The 17,006-nt window shown below is 42.3% G+C and overlaps 1 protein-coding gene across 3 annotated transcripts in view; it reads left to right on the forward strand.

The window, feature by feature from the left end:
- LOC308479699 (bombesin receptor-activated protein C6orf89 homolog) overlaps positions 1–16,128 on the forward strand; it is a 28,835-nt gene extending 12,707 nt beyond the window's left edge. For 2 of the 3 annotated variants that reach the window (XM_081010490.1, XM_081010491.1), the window contains exons 4-8: positions 5,398–5,543; positions 5,650–5,783; positions 7,775–7,901; positions 8,415–8,538; positions 10,835–16,128. In XM_081010490.1, the coding sequence (XP_080866616.1) occupies positions 5,398–5,543; positions 5,650–5,783; positions 7,775–7,901; positions 8,415–8,538; positions 10,835–10,920 (617 nt within the window). In that variant the 3' untranslated portion in view covers positions 10,921–16,128. The remainder of the gene's footprint in view (positions 1–5,397; positions 5,544–5,649; positions 5,784–7,774; positions 7,902–8,414; positions 8,539–10,834) is intronic. The other variant, XR_013987793.1, reaches the window with a different exon arrangement.
- The last annotated feature ends 878 nt before the right edge of the window (positions 16,129–17,006 follow it).

The following is a 17,006-nucleotide window of genomic DNA, read 5'->3' on the forward strand; positions in this document are numbered from 1 at the left end:
TTGTTGGTCTAAAATCCCCTTTAGGGACTAGCTTGTCTGGGCTAGTTGGTTGGTTTTCAGATATTTACATCCCACACATAGGCGGACCCCTGTGGTGGGTAGAAAACAATATTTAAAACACAACAATAAGGGAGCAGAAACTTAAGACGAGCACAGCTTAAAACCACATCCACAGCCAAAAACAAAACCAGTGTCAAGAGCCAACTTGGAAATAGAAAGGGGTGGAGGTGACAACAATTCCAGCTCTGTGTGCCAAAGGCACATTGAAATGAAACAGTCAACTAGGCCTTGAAATGTCAACCAAAGAAGCCTCCCAGGACAGAAAGTTCCCCTGCCTGGGGACAATAACTATAAAGTCTCTGACTTGCATACCCAGCAGCTGCACGTCTGTCAGTGGTGGTGGAGCAGTATCTCCATTGTACCTAAGTACGTAGGAGCTGATGATCCTTTAAATAAATAAAGACAATGACAAACATTTTGGGGCTTGGAAACTGACTGGTTGCTCCAAAAAGCCACCACCAACAAATTTATTTATATCCCTCCTTTTCCCCAGACGGTGCTTAAGATTTGATAAATTTAAACTAGCTACATATATAAAATCTATTAAAAGCATACCAATAATTACAAAACAGCACAGTGCCAGCCCTTTAATTAAAAGCAGTCTGTTCCCAGTCAGAACATGTTTGGGCTAGTTGGTTAGTCCTTACTTTTGAGTGTTTTGCAGTTAAACAGCCAACCTAGGAGGTGTGATAGGTCCATCTTCTCCAGGAAAGGGCCCAGCCAGTGGCCAGTTGTGAGTTCTCTGGGTCTAGACTGTTGTGTCTTAACTTCCCGACTCCCTTAGCTCTTGGGGGTCCATCTTTCCTATCAAATTAGCTTCTTAGCATGCCAAAAGTTGTTACTGCATGTGAAGTGATTTGAAGTGACTGAAAGATTAAAATGGTGATTATATGGGTTAAAAAAAAATTAAAAGTGCCTGGTGGTTTGTATGGATAGCCAAGAGAAACAGTTGGTAATGATACAGTACTTTGACCTCAGGACTGAGTGACAGGCTGACTCCCATATGAAGTTGCTGAGCCTCTAAGGAGAGATGCAGAAACTGCTCCTGTCTACACTTCTGGTCAGTAGGGGGAAAACAGCAACACAATTGTGATGCTCAGTGCAGTAGTGAGAAGAACCAGGGAGGAGCAAAGTGTCTGTGAGCTCCTCTCCAAGAGCATGTACATTTATGCTGAGCTAGGGTTTGGCTTAATGTGACGTGTGAACCTGGCCAAAGTGGGACTCTGCTGTCTAATGAGGATCAAAATATCCTCCTTGGTGTTTTGGCACAGAAATATACTGCTTAGTAACAGCACAACGGAATCTTCCTCCTTTAGTGGATTTTAAATGATGTGGGTCTCTGTATTCCCTGCCAGATAAATGCAGAATTGCGTTATTTCAGCTTCGCTATCTCTTTGTCATGGCAACAGCAGCTCATTTATAATAACTTCTATGTTAGTCGAAACAAAATAAAAAAAATCCTTCCAGTAGCACCTTAGAGACCAACTAAGTTTGTTATTGGTATGAGCTTTCGTGTGCATGCACGCTTCTATGTTAGTCTCAGCTTTGCAAATCTCTTGTGTGTGCCTGGTCTTTTTAGACTGGCAGGCAAAGATATACACATCACTGCAAGTTACATGAATTAAGTGTTGGAAATAGCATGCCTATTTTTAAGAGTTGAGAAGGAGAGCCTTCCCAGATATGTGGTATCTTAAGCTGCTTGTTTCAAGGATCTATGTTGCAGTCTTGGTGGGGAGGCAATCCTACTGATGAGAGCCTGTATGCATATTTGTTGGCCCACTGCTTGTAGTTGCAAAAGGATTGCTCTCTGCAAGCAGACTTGTGAAAGTAGGGACTGGTGGTGGGGACACATCTAGAACTGGGTGCTGGCCCTGGAATCAAGCACAATTGCTCTTGAAACCTTAACATACATGCTTTAGCTACAGCATTCCAGCTTGAATATTCTTTTTTGAGAATTTACAAACTGGCTATGCTACAAACGGATCAAGGCCTGCTACACTTAAAGGCCAAATACACCTTGAGTGTGCCCACAGACAGACTGATAATCTGAAAGGAATGCAGAGGAGTATAATTGAGGGTAGTATAGGAGAGAAGACTACTGCGTCAAGCTCCAGTTCAGTCCTCTTCTACACTCCTCTGTTTGCATTGCCTCTGCTCTTTGCTCAGTCTGTTATTCTTCCATGTCACCCTTCAGTCTCTCTCCAAATCCAGGCTAGCCTGCTGCCCTCCCTCCCTTTTCCCACTGCACTTTTTATGCAAGTCACACACTTTCTGGTGTACAAAGGAACACCCTCAACAATAAATCTCAGATTGATTAAACAAATTTTTTTAAGCCCACTTGGAATACTTGAGTGGGTTATTCATGGCAAACAAAAACCTCCTGAATCATGCAATTGAGAATGCAAATACCCAGAATTGGCTGCAAAGATAAATTGGGCTCTGTTTGGTGGATGTGATTAATGCACAGCCGTACAGATTGCTCTGTGCTTCTATATCTTGTGATGCTAAACATCTCAGTCTTTCAAACTGGGTAAACCTCCTGAAATGGCTTCAAAGACTTTAAAGGCATCAGAAGCATTTTAACGGTCCTCCTTTTCCATGAATTTTGTATTGTCTTCTGTTAGGATGTACTGAAGGAAATCAAAGGAAGCGTTGTTGATCGCTTGTTACAGAAGGTGATCCTTAAGATCAGGAGTGGGGATCCCCAGGCCTAGGGCCAGTGCAGCAGCTCCCCAGCCTCCCTGTCTATTGGGAAGCCATCCCTCTGGCTAATAATATTACCGACCCTGATTTGTGCCCTTCCTGAGTTCATTTGCCTGGCTAGAATGTGCCCTTGAACTCTGATAATGCTTTTAGGATAGAGAGGAGTGTGCAAGTGTGTGTAGAACCTAGCCTATTGTACGAAAGTAAAATTCAAATTAATTGCTCTGTCCCTTTTTACCTCTGGCCGCACCCACCAATACCATGTGGCCCCCTGAAGGGCTATCATTTGCAACCTCTTTTTCTTGATTCTTTCTGCCCCATTGGATCTCTCTCTCTCTGTGTATAACAGATTTTCTGTGATTTAGCCTCTGTGCAGTTGGGAGGTGCACACTGAAGCAGTTGTTCTTGCTTACTAAAACATCAAGAATTTGTATGCGTGCTTAAGAAGAATACAATGTCGTTATCAAGTATCTTTTTTAGAAGGCTCTGATGCAAGTTTTCCAGTAACAAACAAGTCATATTGTGATCTTTCTAGAACACATCCCAGAGGTAACACATGAAACACAGCATTCAGTCAGATATTGCAAGCTTTCCTGTGATCCTAGGATGAAGGGTGGTACAGAAATTTGATAAATAATGATGATAATGAACAAGCCATAAAGAATTAACCACTGTGGTTTCTTCTGTCTCTTGAGAGACAGTGTAATGATGAAAAAACTGCTCTCTCTTCTCCTGAGATGTCGTTCTGTATAACATGATTACAGTTACCTATTTGAAAAAGGAGGGGAGAGACCCTGGTGGGAAATAAGCCACCATCTCTTCATTTCCCCCCCAATAAGGGGTCATATGTTAACCATCACTTCCAAGCTACAACAACAAAAAGTCTAACCAATAAAAGACAAAGCCTTACTTATCTTGTTGTATTATACGGTATTGTAAAATGACCATTTAAGCTAAGTCTCTCTAATCAAAGGAGATTGATTCCCCAAAGGGAGTGCTGAAATTTGATTTCCATTGAGGCCAGGCAAATTGCTTATGCTCTGTTTTTCCTATTAAAATTAGAATCAGAATGCCAGATCCTCAAATATAATTTACCCGTAATTTAAATCACACGCTCCTGTTACATAAGAACACTAGAAGAGCCCTGTTGGATCAGACCAAAGGCCCGTCTTGCCAAGTGTCCTTTTTCCCCACAGTGGCCAGCCAGATGCCTATGGGAAGCCTGCTAGCAGGACCATATCGTGACAGTGCTTTCTCTGCTTGTGATTCCCAGCAACTGGTGGTATTCAGAGGCATATAGCCTTGGATACTGAAGGTAGTACACGGCCATCATAGCTAGTGGTCAATGATAGCCTTATTTGCTGTGAATTTGTCTAATCACCTTTTAAGCTATCAGTTTGGTAGCCTTTACTGTATCTTCTGGTAGTGAATTCCAGAGTCTGAAGTATGTGCTTTGTGAACAAGTTCTTCCTCCTGTCTATCCTGAATCTTCCATCCTTCAGCTTCACTGGATTACTCTAGCTTCTAGTGTGATGAGAGAGGGAGAAAGGCTTTTCTCTATCTACTTCCTTCACACCATGCATACTTTTATGTTGTATGATATCACCCCCTTACTTGCATTTTTCTAAACTAAAAAAGTCCAAATGTTGGACTTTGGATGATAATTCTGATTGTCCTTTTCTGAATCTTTTCCAGCCCTGTGATAACAGTATTTTAGATGCCTCTGCACCGTAGGTTTGTCAATATTGCAATGCTCTTAAACATTTTTATTTTCAGTCCTTTTAACATGGAGTTTGCTTTTTTCACAGCTGCCATTTTCACTGAGGTCTCATTTCTGGTCATTCACCACCAGATCAGACCCTATTGGCATGTATGAGAAGACAGGGATTTTTTGCACTAGTGTGCATCGCTTACATTTGCCATTTTAATGCCCGTTCACCCAGTTGGAAAATAGCATTTTGGATTTGCTCACAATTCCTTTTTGTTTGTGCTACCCTGAACAATTTGGTGTCACCAGCAAACTTGGCCACCTCACTGCTCACCCCTAACTTTAGGTTGTTTATGAAGAAGTTAAAAAGCACAGGGTTAAGCAGGGCTTTTTTTCTAGAAAAAGAGGTGGTAGAACTTGTTGACCTGTTTTAAGGGGAAATACCCACCCGAAGTTGTTGAGCTTTATCAACAGCTTTATCAAAAGCTTTTTGGCAGTCCAAGTACACAATATCTACTGAATCTCTCCTATCCATATTCTTGCTGACGCTGTTGGATAACACTCCAAGGTTAGTTACATGGAATTTACTTTTGTGGAAGCCATGCTAGTCCTTTATTAGGAAGAACCACTTACTACATTTGAGTAGCAAGTATGTATCCCTCTTAATGATGTACCTAATGTTATGCATTGCTATCTGGGGGTGTTCGGGGGGGGGGCTCATTCTGAGACAGAACTGTGAAATGTACCACTTGTTTGCTCTCGAATGGGGTGACAGGTATTGGCCATATCAAGTTTAAAGATTCCTTTTCAATGAATTATCTCATGATAGTCCACGGCAATGACAAGTGTAATGTTTGGAATCTGTTTCTGTTTGCTTAAGTGAAATCTTGGAGCTCACAAACCACTTATATCCTTTTGCTTCAAAGAGTGTCAAGACTGGTGGGGCTTGGATTGTAGACAGAATGTGTCTCAGACTGCCAACTGCTCCTGCTCTGTGAAGAACCTTGTGGCTGCTGCTGACCTAGGGCAGCTATCCGAAAAACTACCGCAAACTCAGCCTCTCTTCATCAAGGTAACTGCACAGTGTGGGATGCCTGTCAGAATTTGCCCTACTCCTTGGTTGTATGAGAAAACACAACTCATAAAAATACCATTCCATCTGCTCTCTTTTTCACAAGACAGGACAGTATCGGTCTTATGCTGAAATGAAGCATTTTCAGTCTCTTTACCCCGGATTGACAGATTTCATCATACTGGAGGAATCAGCTGAGAGATGGAGCAGTCATTCAGGGCAAGGAGTTCACATTTTCTGGTGAGTTTGAGCTAGTCACTGAAGTTCTAGACACACACACTTTCTTGAACTTGACCCAAGTGAACTTTCTGGGATGCGTCTTCCAAAAGGCTGGGTGGGTGGGTGGCGGGTGAAGAACACTAGAAAGGATGATGTGGGTTTGCTGTTTTTGTAGCTGTCTTATTCTAATATGTAATGTATCATCTTGACCCAAATGGAAAATTGGTCTGCTCAATTTTATTTCCTTTATATATTTATTACACTTATAACCCCACCTTTCCTTCAAGGAGCTTAAGGTAGTGTACGTAAGTTCTCCTTGCCATTTTATCACAACAACCCTGTGAGGTAGGTTAGGCTGAAAATGAGTGACTGGCCAAGGTCACCCAGTGAGCTTCATGGCTGAATGGGGATTTGAACCCTGGTCTCCCAGGTCCTTGTCCAACACTCTAACCACTACACCAGACCAGCAATCAAATTTATAATGTGGCATTTTGGCACATGTGCCTTGGGATTCTGAGAGGGCCTTTTGTGGTAGGATTCCTTAAGCATTTAAAAATACCAGCAGATTTCTTTCCAAACATGGTTTGACGGAAAGTTTGGTGGGTGTGTTGTGGAGGTGAAATACACAGAAAAATACAATGGAGTTGGGATGTGAAACTCAACAAAACCATTTTGGTTTCCCTGGTCAAATTCTGCCTCTTAGATGCCTGTATCTTCCCCCAAATGCAGGGGCAGCAGAGGTCCAGTTCACATTGTGCAGGTTACAGACTTTGCAGAAGCCTCTACAGTGCATGCAAGTGGTGCCACCAATACATGCCACTACTTACGGGCCTTTAAAAAGGCCAACTACAGCACTGAGTAACTAATGGATTCAGAGAAGCCCATATTTGGCTGGAATTTGTTCAACCCCCAGAATTTCTGCAGAAATCTCTCCCTACCCCTGCAATTTAGAGTATTTTATTCCAAAAAATGCTGGGTGCTGGTTTTGCCAATTCTTGTTCAAAATGTTGTCTAACAGCCCCATACATTCAGGTTACAGACTCCACTAACCCAGAAATATTACCTCGGGTTAAGAACTTTGCTTCAGCATGAGAACAGAGAGGCCCCATTAGCTAAAGTGGTGCTTCAGGTTAAGAACAGTTTCAGGTTAAGAACGGACCTCCAGAACAAATTAAGTTCTTAACCCGAGGTACCACTGTACTGAATTGCTCCAGTGTTGAGTATGTGTGTGAGAGAGAATAAAGGGCTCTTCAGTTGCTTGGAGATAAATTCTCAAAGGCAACAACATCACCTAAGTCACTTTATTTAAGCTGCTCACTTCAGAGGCTGCTGCTCAGAGGTTGCCAAAGAAACTAGCATGCAGCAACAACTTAAGGCTACAATCTTAAACCGAAGCGAATGTGTGCATAGATACAGGCCCTAAAGATTTTAGGCTTTGAGTCATATTTGGGCACTTCATAATTGTGGGACACGGTGTTGTCTATCATTCAGTGCTGTTCTTACTTTATGAACTTGTGCTAGACAGTTTGGGTGCAGAATATCAAGCTGTGAATCATGACGGATCCCCACACTGGGATTTCTAAAATGCGTCCCTGCCCTCCCTTTTCTTGGAATGGTGAATAGGCTAGGATTCCCGAACTCTTTCCCATGTGGTTTTAGTTAATGTTTGACTAGGTGACGCCTTCCTTTATTTCCCTTCATCAGCATTTTATTAAATGAACTTGACATTTAAATATATATATATATATCGTTGTTGCATCAGCCTCTTTGTTCCCTGAGCATATTGTTTTCTTGGGAGGTGATAGGTGATCTGAACTCATCCCAAGGAGTCCCTGTCTCTAGTTCAAGCTCTGGGAAAATCACATTCTTATGCTTTCCCCCGCTTTTTGGTCACTTTTGCAAAATGGAGGCAATAATAGTGATTCAGGATGACAGAGGTGGATATCTTTTGAAGGGACTTGGCAGCAGTGTAAGATGCTAAGCACAGTCTGGTTCTCTAAAATGCCCCATAGGCAAAATCCTCTGAATAAAACTCGGATTCTGCAGGAGATTTTCCCCATCTTCTCTTCACTGCTGCTTCCAAAGACTATTTCTCTGAAAAGCTGTTTTCTCATCCACAACTCAAGACTTCAGGATAAGGTGAGCATTTTAATGCTTCTTGAAATATTTTTTGTGCTGCTTCTCCGAAAGTTCAAAGCAGTTTACATCACAATAAAATGCACACCAAGAACCCAAAAACGAAAGAAAAAAAGACACCTAAACATCAGCAGAAAATGTTTCCCCAGACAATGGCAGGGTCCCCTTTCTTTGGTGGGAATGCATGCACAATTTTCTGCAGTTGTCCCAATGTGCCTTATGCTTAGCAGTCTCAGATAAATGGTGGTGGTGATCACTACTTGTCCACATTTCTCCCCAAGAGTATAAGTGCACATGTAGGTTGCGGCAGTAGCATTGAGCACCTAGTCCATTCTAAAAGGCAAAGTGCTTCAGATGGTAGTTATGGGAAACAGCTCTGTGGTAGTCAGCTCTTCTGCATCTTTGTGTCACCTGGGTTAATTCGGCAGGGAAATGTTCTTTCATTCTCTTGCTTTCCAATAAAGCTCTGAAATGGCATGGGATAATTTGAAGCTTCTTCATCTTCATATTTTTCAGACATACAGACTGCAGAGCACCTTTGTGGTTGGAAGTGGTCAGCTTACCTTGAATGTTATCCCTTCTCCGTTGTGCAGAGAACATTGCAAAACAGTGATAGTGGAGCTGGAAGCCGGGGATATTGGTAAATACAAATACAGATGATGTGACACTGCAGCAAATGTTGCATTCTGGGAGCTGTTCATTGCATCCCATTGTACCTTATACTCTTAAAAAGGCAAGCAGTGGCTTGTGGCTCATGATTATGCCCTGCTAAATGTTCTAATCTTTATGATGCAGCAGGGGAGAAAATGTATTCCACACCCTGTCTATTGGGGGAAAAATATGAACTCTGAATACACAATGTGGTATTCTGAATTGGCTTTTCCCAACCTGGAAGGATGCCTCGCCATTGTGGGAAGCTTGAGATCAGCGCTTTGTAGCAGTTAAAAGCCAAATAACTGTTTAGGGTAAAAGGCATGATATATTGCGTAACGTCGCTACGCCACTAAGCAAACCCATCTTGATATAGAACACTAGACTTAACATTTGCTACATTTCAAAGAAGAGAGTGTAGAAGTGGGAAAGGAACAGAGAAGGGCTCAGGTGTAAAGAGGCGTGCTAGCATAATAATTATGGTGATTTACTGTAGTAAAAATGAAGGAGTTTCGTGGCACCTTAAAGATTTAGAAATGTGGAGTGGAATCCCTTGCACTCATCCCTTTAGCACAACAGAACATTCCCCTGTCTTTGCACATGCACAGAATCCTCTCCAAATGTGCTGCAGAGGGTTGGGGAAACAGACTTAGGGAGCACTAGGGGAGGAAAGGGGGAAATTCTGTTGCACAGGTGTAAATCCTTATGCTAACAGAACAAATTACTTAGCGCTACTTTGGATATAATCTATATTGTGTCATGGAAATTCATAGGACAGGATCCATCTTCACTAGGTACATCTAGTGAAGTGATTTCTGGCTATGAAAGCATGTACCACAATACATTCATTAGTTTTTTACGGTACCGTGGAAGTCTCTGTAAAACTTTAGGGTTCTGAAAAAAGAGAAGAACTGACCTGTATGACTTGATGTAGTAAATGTTTTTAATCTTTAAGATGCTCTTTTATCAATATTGCGGGGCAGGAGAAATATATAGAATTCCTTTCTTCGCTGTTAGGCTTAAGGAACAGTCAGAGAGGATTATTTTTTTTTAAGGGAAATTCTGTTTCTACCATATTTTTCGCTCTATAGGACGCACTTTTTTCCCTTCAAAAATGAAGGGAAAATGTGTGTGTGTCCTATTGAGCGAAGACGCCATAGCCCCGCGACCCTCTCCCGGCTGGAGAGGTGACGCGCGGCTATGGCAGGAGCCTCTACAGCCCCGCGTCACCTCTCCAGCCGGGAGAGCGCGCGTGGGGCTAAAGAAGCACCCTGCGACCCTCTCCCGGCTGGAGAGGTGACGGGCGGCTATTGAGGCTCTTGCCATAGCCGCCCGTCACCTCTCCAGCCGGGAGAGCGCACGCGGGGCTAAAGCAGCCCCCCGCGACCCTCTCCTGGCTGGAGAGGTGACGGGCGGCTATTGAGGCTCTTGCCATAGCCGCCCGTCACCTCTCCAGCCGGGAGAGCGCGCGCGGGGCTAAAGCAGCCCCCAGCGACCCTCTCCCGGCTGGAGAGGTGACGGGTGGCTATGGCAGGAGCCTCTCCGCTGCACCTTTCCGCTGCTCCCTGAACTGCTCTTTGGGGCTGGTGGTGGGCTTCCCCCCGCCAGCCCCAAAGAGCAGGTCGAAAGGAACCTGAAGCCTGGAGAGCGAGAGGGGTCAGTGCACACCGACCCCTCTCGCTCTCCAGGCTTCCAAGGTAGCCGCCTGAATGCACCTTAAACGGCACCTTGTTTTAGAGCGGGAAAACAAGAGGGGGAAAGTTCTCCCCGTCTCTGCACAGCGCCTCCTGCCACTTCGCTGAAGGGGCGCTGGGCAGAGAGGGGGAGATTTTTTTTTTCTTGTTCTCCCCCCTCTAAAATAAAGTGCGTCCTATTGTCCGGTGCGTCCTATGGTGCGAAAAATACGGTAATTTAATTTCTATGGGATGGAGTGAAGCCTTCAAGTCTAAGGGTTGCACTCAACACTGCCATTGCATTTGTGCCATGGAACTTCCCACTCTTCTTCCCTGCCGTCCCTTCCGCATCCTCCAAATCTGCTTCAGAGGAACACTCTAAAGGTTCCTCTGAAGATTGGGGAACCCTCAGGAGCAGATTTTGGAGGTACGTAAGAAGTGGAGAGGAAGGGACATCCTTTTCTGTGAGCAGCATTGGATATAATCCTAACAGTATAAGTACGTTTTGAAAGGTAAGCTCAGTTCATAGACAAGACTGTCAATAGCATTGTCTTTACAAAGAATAGTAATGCAGATCACTTTTCCAATGTTTTCTCATTTTTCTCCCTAAAGGCTTTGCAAATGTGGATTATTGGACAACAGGCTTTAACTCCAGGGGACCAGAACCTACTGTTGTTTGTGATGGATCTGCCAGTTAAAAACTGTCGAGAGGTGCCTTTTGCTGAGTAAGAGCACTCGGGATCCAAGGCGAAGGAAATGGAACACAAAAGATTTAAGGATGGTTAGCCACCATTTCCAAGGATGTATCTTTACCCCGTTGTGTGCACCTGCAGTGAAGGAAGGAATACACTTTAGAAGGGCATCTTCTCTTGACCTTCAAGATAACTTTGGCCTTTCCTTCAAACATCTTGGTAGGAGTTGGAGGTGTCCCCCCTTTCCTTGTGTGTAGATTTCTCCTTGAAAGCAGATGTGTTCTGGTGTGGGGTGAGGGTGGAATTGCTCTTTTGACACACTGTGCAAGTGTGCAATGCACTCTACAAGTTTCTTTTTCCACCTCTTCCCTAGTGTTGAGATACGCATTCTTGCTGCTTTCTTGGCCTGGGTCAGTTTAATGCCAGATCCAAGATTTTTTTCAAAATGACTAATAGTTGCATCAAGCAGCCAAATTTGCTAGAGGGTTTCTTCTTCTTCTTTTTAACATTTCAGAACATGCCAAGCACTACTCTTCTGAAAACTAGGTCTTTTTGAGCTGTCTAGGTTGGACTACTTTGGTCTCATTTAATCACTGCCTAGGAAATTAAAACTTTTTGTGCATATTTTGCTTGAACACTGTCCAGCTCTTGTTTCAAAGATGCTGATGGGTGGACGCTTTTGCGGGCAGGATTGGAACAAACAGATTCTTAAGGCTTGTGCCATGAATAATCTTGCCCTCTTCTTTCCCCCTATGTTTTGTTAGTGTTTTCTCATGTCTTAATCCATGTTTTTGAATACATGTTGATTATTCTTGAGCTCTTTCCAAGCTTTGTGCATTTCTTCTTGCTGCTCATGGGCTCATCTGTGCCTTTAGAGAGGATCAGTTTCAAGCATGTGCTGTCTACATTTGTAGTAGTGCTTCCCAGGAGTGAATCTGTTAGGTTCCTGCTGCGTTAAGACAATTTGCAGATGTGTGAGGTTGAAGTCGGATCCCAGTAATGAGGGCTGGGGCATACAATTTAGCATGTTTTATGTGCTATTGGGGATTATTTTGTTTCAACCAAGTTAACAATGCAACTTTCCACGTGAAAAGTAAAAGAAAAAAAGTTCATTTGTAAATATAGGTCAATTTTAAGGAAGAAATTCAAGCAATCTCTCTATCTTTGCTAGAAGATAAGGTGGGATATATTAATTTTATGATAATAGCAATTAAGGGCCCCTAACTGGGTCCAATTCTACTTGATTTTCTGCAAATGTGCAGATTGCATCTTCGCCACCTTTTTTCTGTATATATTCTATTTTGGAAACATGCATAAACTGATTTGCAGTCTTAAGTGGGAGATGCATATGGCAGTGAACTTAGCTGTATGTGTGTTTAAAAGATCAGTATATAAATAAGAGGCAGCACTATAGAGACTTGGGTTTTTGGAGGGTTGGCATTTAATCTGCCTCATTCTTTAGCATTTCCCTTAACCAGATGATGAACCTTCCTCCCACCTCCCTTTTCTGCGTAGAGGAAATTCTCACACTTTTTATTAACCTACTTGAAGTCCATAAAGAAAAACAACAACTCTGCATTAGAGCCCCAGTATCATTTTAAGCAGGTTTGTAATAATAGCAAGTTCAGTAGGAAAACCGTACTTTGTTTAATTCTAAAGAAAAAGCAGAGGGATTTAATTGAGCAGTTACAGAACCACATGTTCATATAAGTTGAAAAGGACTACATTCCACATAAGTTAATAGAAGTTTCATGACATCACCGTTTTACTCTCCTGGCACCTCTGCTGCTGGGATTTACACACTGAAGCTAGCAGGTATCGAAATTCTTATGTACCAGCTTTTAACCAAGGGTTATTGTAGATTTACACAGAGTACAGTTTGCCCTGAACTGTGGTGTGTCGGCATCCTTTTTCCCCCCTTGCAAGTAATGCAAATAGCAACAAATCCAAAGTAGAATTTTACATGATGGAAGATACAGAGATTGATCAACCCTTACATGAACAAAGCTTTGATAGTGAAATGCCTGTATTTTAGGGAATTGTGTTAGTGATGCTAACTGCTTAATAGTTGGCAGGGGGTGGGGAAGAATCAGTCTTTCAGTCAACTCGGGGTCTCTAGAGAGGAATAGTTTTAAAGGCCAGTTTATACATGCGCTGCACAAGTGTTCCCATAAAAATGCTTTCTCTTTCCCAACCTCAAATGCCAGTCAGGAAATAGTCTCTTGGCCGAAGATAATGAATTTGTCCTGCATACGGACTGGCTTTCCACGTGCTCTTGGTCTTTGCATAGGTTTCCAGATCTTTGTCTAGGAGGTGCTATGCACATGTCCAAGCCTCATTCCCTCTGGAGTTTACATCATTTGTTTTCAAACTTCCAGTACATTTTCTCCTTCTCTTTCACAAGCTGCAAGGAATTAAAACAAGTAATTGCCCAACAAGAATCAGAGCTCCAAGTTCTCTGATTTTCAACTGATTAAGAGCATTCAATTAGATCAGAGTTTCTTTTGTCTGGTTTTTGGAGTGCAAGCTACCATTCTGAAGCGTTTTTAAGCACCTGTTACCATCCTTTTCGGCAATGGCCAAAGAAGTTTCGTTGGCACCTTTTTGCATTTATGGTTGGAGAACATGGAAAAGAATCTTTGCCTAGATCAGATTCATTGCGAACTAAAACTTGGCGCCTGTGACTAAGTATCTAATGATGCAAATATTAAGCGTAAGAAACCTATTCTGGAGACAAGTCAGTCTCATCAAAGCAAAACACTCAAAGTCATTGGTGTTTGTGATGCACAATCAGAGTGGAATAGTTTCCAAAAGTCTGCAGGAAGCATGTGCTGAGAACCCTTGGAAGTTGGACAAATTCCAAACGCCGTTGCTATTTGTGATGAAATGTTCTGGTGACACACTTTTTTGAAAGAGAAGCTCAGCAAGGAATAAATGCAAATATTGGCTCTCACTATTTTTCACACCCCTTGAATCCTATATATTGCTTCTGTTGCATGCCATTAATTCTTTCCTGAAGAAAATGTTTTTGGTTCCTTCTGTGATCTTAGCAGTGTACCTTGGCCTGCTTTGCTCTTTTCATCTTCTGAAGAAGCAAAGCGTCTCATCTGCTGTGCTGCAATATTTACAGAGATCAATGACTGTCTGAAATTACAGCACATTCCTAAATCCTGTGACTAAAATCCTAAGGAGGGGCTCGTCATGGCGCCATGGGTTGGCAGGTTTAGTTGTTAACGTTGACAAGCCAAGATATGAAGAGCATTTGCCAGTTTCTTAGTAATAAAGATTTTTCCTTATGAGCAAATCAGATCGCCTTGGTGAACTGAAGTGACGTGACATAGAATCATAGAATTGTAGAGCCGGAAGGGACCCCAAGGGCCATCTAGTCCAACCCTCTGCAATGCAGCTGTCTCAACTAGATAATACATGGCAGATGTATTATCCAACCTCTGCTTAAAAACCTCCAAGGAAGTAATGTTCACCACCTCTTGTGGGAGCCTCCTTCACTGTTGAGCAGCTCTTACTGTCAGAAAGTTCCTCCTCCTGTTTAGTCAGAATCTCTCCCCTCTTATGTCCAACATGCCCATCCTCTACATGCCCAACTCTCTCAACCATTCTGTGTAAGCCATGGTTTCCAGACCCTTGATCATCTTGGTCCCCCCTTCCCCCCGCACACATTCCAGAATGTCAGTCTCCTCCTTATGTTGTGCTTAGAACTGGACACAGTACTCCAGGGGCAGTCTGACCAAAGCAGAATAGAGCGGGACTATTACTTCCCTTGATTGGAACACTCTGCTTTTGTTGATGCAACCTAGAATAGCATTAGCTTTTTTGCTGCTGCATCACACTGTTGACTCATGTTAATCTTGTGGTCTACGAAGATCCCTAGATCCTTTTCACGTGTACTACTGGCAATCCAAGGGTCCCTCATCTCATATTTGTGCAGCTGGTTCTTGTCCTGCCTAAGTGTAGAACCTTACATGTGTCCCTATTGAAATTCATTTTGTCAGTTTGGGCCCTGAATCCCAATTCTGTCTTCAGCGCCATTGGCTACCCATCCCAGGGTGGTGTCATCTGCAAATTTGATGAGCATCCCCTCAATATCTTCATCCAAGTAATGGCAGGAAGAAGTGAATGGGGTGGAGAGAAGCTTATTGGTCATAAGACATTCAAATAAAGGCTTTCCCAGTTGCCTAGGAACACCTATTTCCATGGACATCTATTGTTTAAATTGGCATGATTCTCCTCCCCCCCACCCCTCTTGACAACCTTCAGACTTCGTTTCAAAAAGCCCTGTGCAATTTTTCTGAAGCAAAGTAGAGTTTGGAGCATTCTTAGTCTTTTTCAACAATGATAGAGCAGAACCCTTCCTGATGCAGAATGGGAGAAAATTGTGTGTGTGTGTGTGTGTGTGTGTGTGTGTGTGTTTAAGGTTTCTCAAGAGTTTCAGATTTGAAAGGGAAGGGGCAAGCCCATTTCATTAAGACTTGTTATGAATTGGGCTTGCAGGATCAGGCCTTCCTTGAACCACTGTTCTGCCAGATGATGAGCATCCTTAGGATTCATTAGCTACACTGGCGTCTCTGGGCTCCCTGGGCCTACAAAGACCAAATCACAAGTGTCAAGAAATTCAGCTGCTTTGTAACCAGTGAATGGAAGGCATTAGCATCTCAGAGTATTGGGCTCTTTTTCTTTGTTTATCTTATGTAGGGAAATGTATAGTTTGAGGAAGCCTGAAAATGATGGCTTTTAAAAAGGAAACTATGTAATTTGCTCTTTCATTGAATGTGGGAAATGCTGGGCTTTCCTGTTGTATTTGAGACTTGAACAAATGACTCTTTATTTTTTATTAATGTTTTTTGCCTGTTCAGGGAATATGGGTAAAATGGCTCACTGTTATACATTATAATGGCTCAGGGGTAACAGGGAAAGTAACTGTATGTACACATACAGTTTTGGACAAGTGTATACACCAAATTATGGAACTCTGTTTCTAATAAAAGAATGTAAATATGCAATTTTATGAACAATTATAGATTAATATATTGCAACCATTTGTAAATACTTGGGAAATGCCTGTAAATAATGTAAATATGTCAGATTTGTATGTTTGTGGGTGGGGTCAATTTCTACTTTTTGCAATTAAATACAGCTGTTGATGCACTTTCCCCCATATGGCTCTTTTTGTTTATTAAAGACACAGTGTCACTAAAAGCCACAGTTTTCTTTGTCCTCCTTCATAGATTAATGAAATCTGTGTGTGGGAATATGTTTTTTAGGAATCTCAAGTACACCCTTCCGTGCAGTTCTGAAAAGACAGCATTTCTGCCAATAAATAAATACACAATTTATTTTCCAAGGAAACATAAATCTGGAAAAGAAAGCCAAGTTACATTAGCTTGCCTAATTTTGATTGTAGTGTTTGGCTCTGTATAACTTGGGGATAGTGTTGTTAAAGTTTGGGGTCAAAAAGAAGAAAGGGGGAGAAGTGCAGGTGATAGTGAAGACAGACACATTTGAATATGAGAGTGGAACACAAGGGGAAAAGATGATTTCAAAAGCAGGGGCCCTCTTTGAAGAGACAGCTTGAAATCACAGGGGTAAGTGCCATTCTGATATCATTTAGTTGTTAGATTTTGATTTCCTATTTGTGTGCTACTTTTGTATGACTTGCTTTTGTACCATTATGGAAAACTGAACAGAGCATGAGAAATGATGGGAGGAATTTCTTCAATTTCAGTTTCAGATCTGAGGGAATATTCATAGAGAGGACGAAAATAATATATCAATGGTATGTGACCTCAGTGAAGGTAAATGCATTAAAAACAAAAACAAACCAAATGCTTTCAAATGTTGGAAATGTTATAATGATTACACCAAATTTATCTCAGGTTGATCCTTGGGTAGAAGGTGGTGTCCTTCAAAGAACAAGTATTTGACTTGCATTTGATGTGTTTTCTTTTGAGCCTTTGTTAGGATGGCTGACAAATGGCGTCTAAATTGTTGCAAAATGTGTTTATGGCAAAAATTAGAAAGTGGCATCAGTACCCACTGTTAAGGGGAAACAATAAAGTCCTGTGACATCTTAAAGC

Source organism: Podarcis pityusensis (genome assembly GCF_964106645.2).
Source record: "Podarcis pityusensis genome assembly, chromosome: 6".
Lineage (NCBI taxonomy): Eukaryota > Metazoa > Chordata > Lepidosauria > Squamata > Lacertidae > Podarcis > Podarcis pityusensis.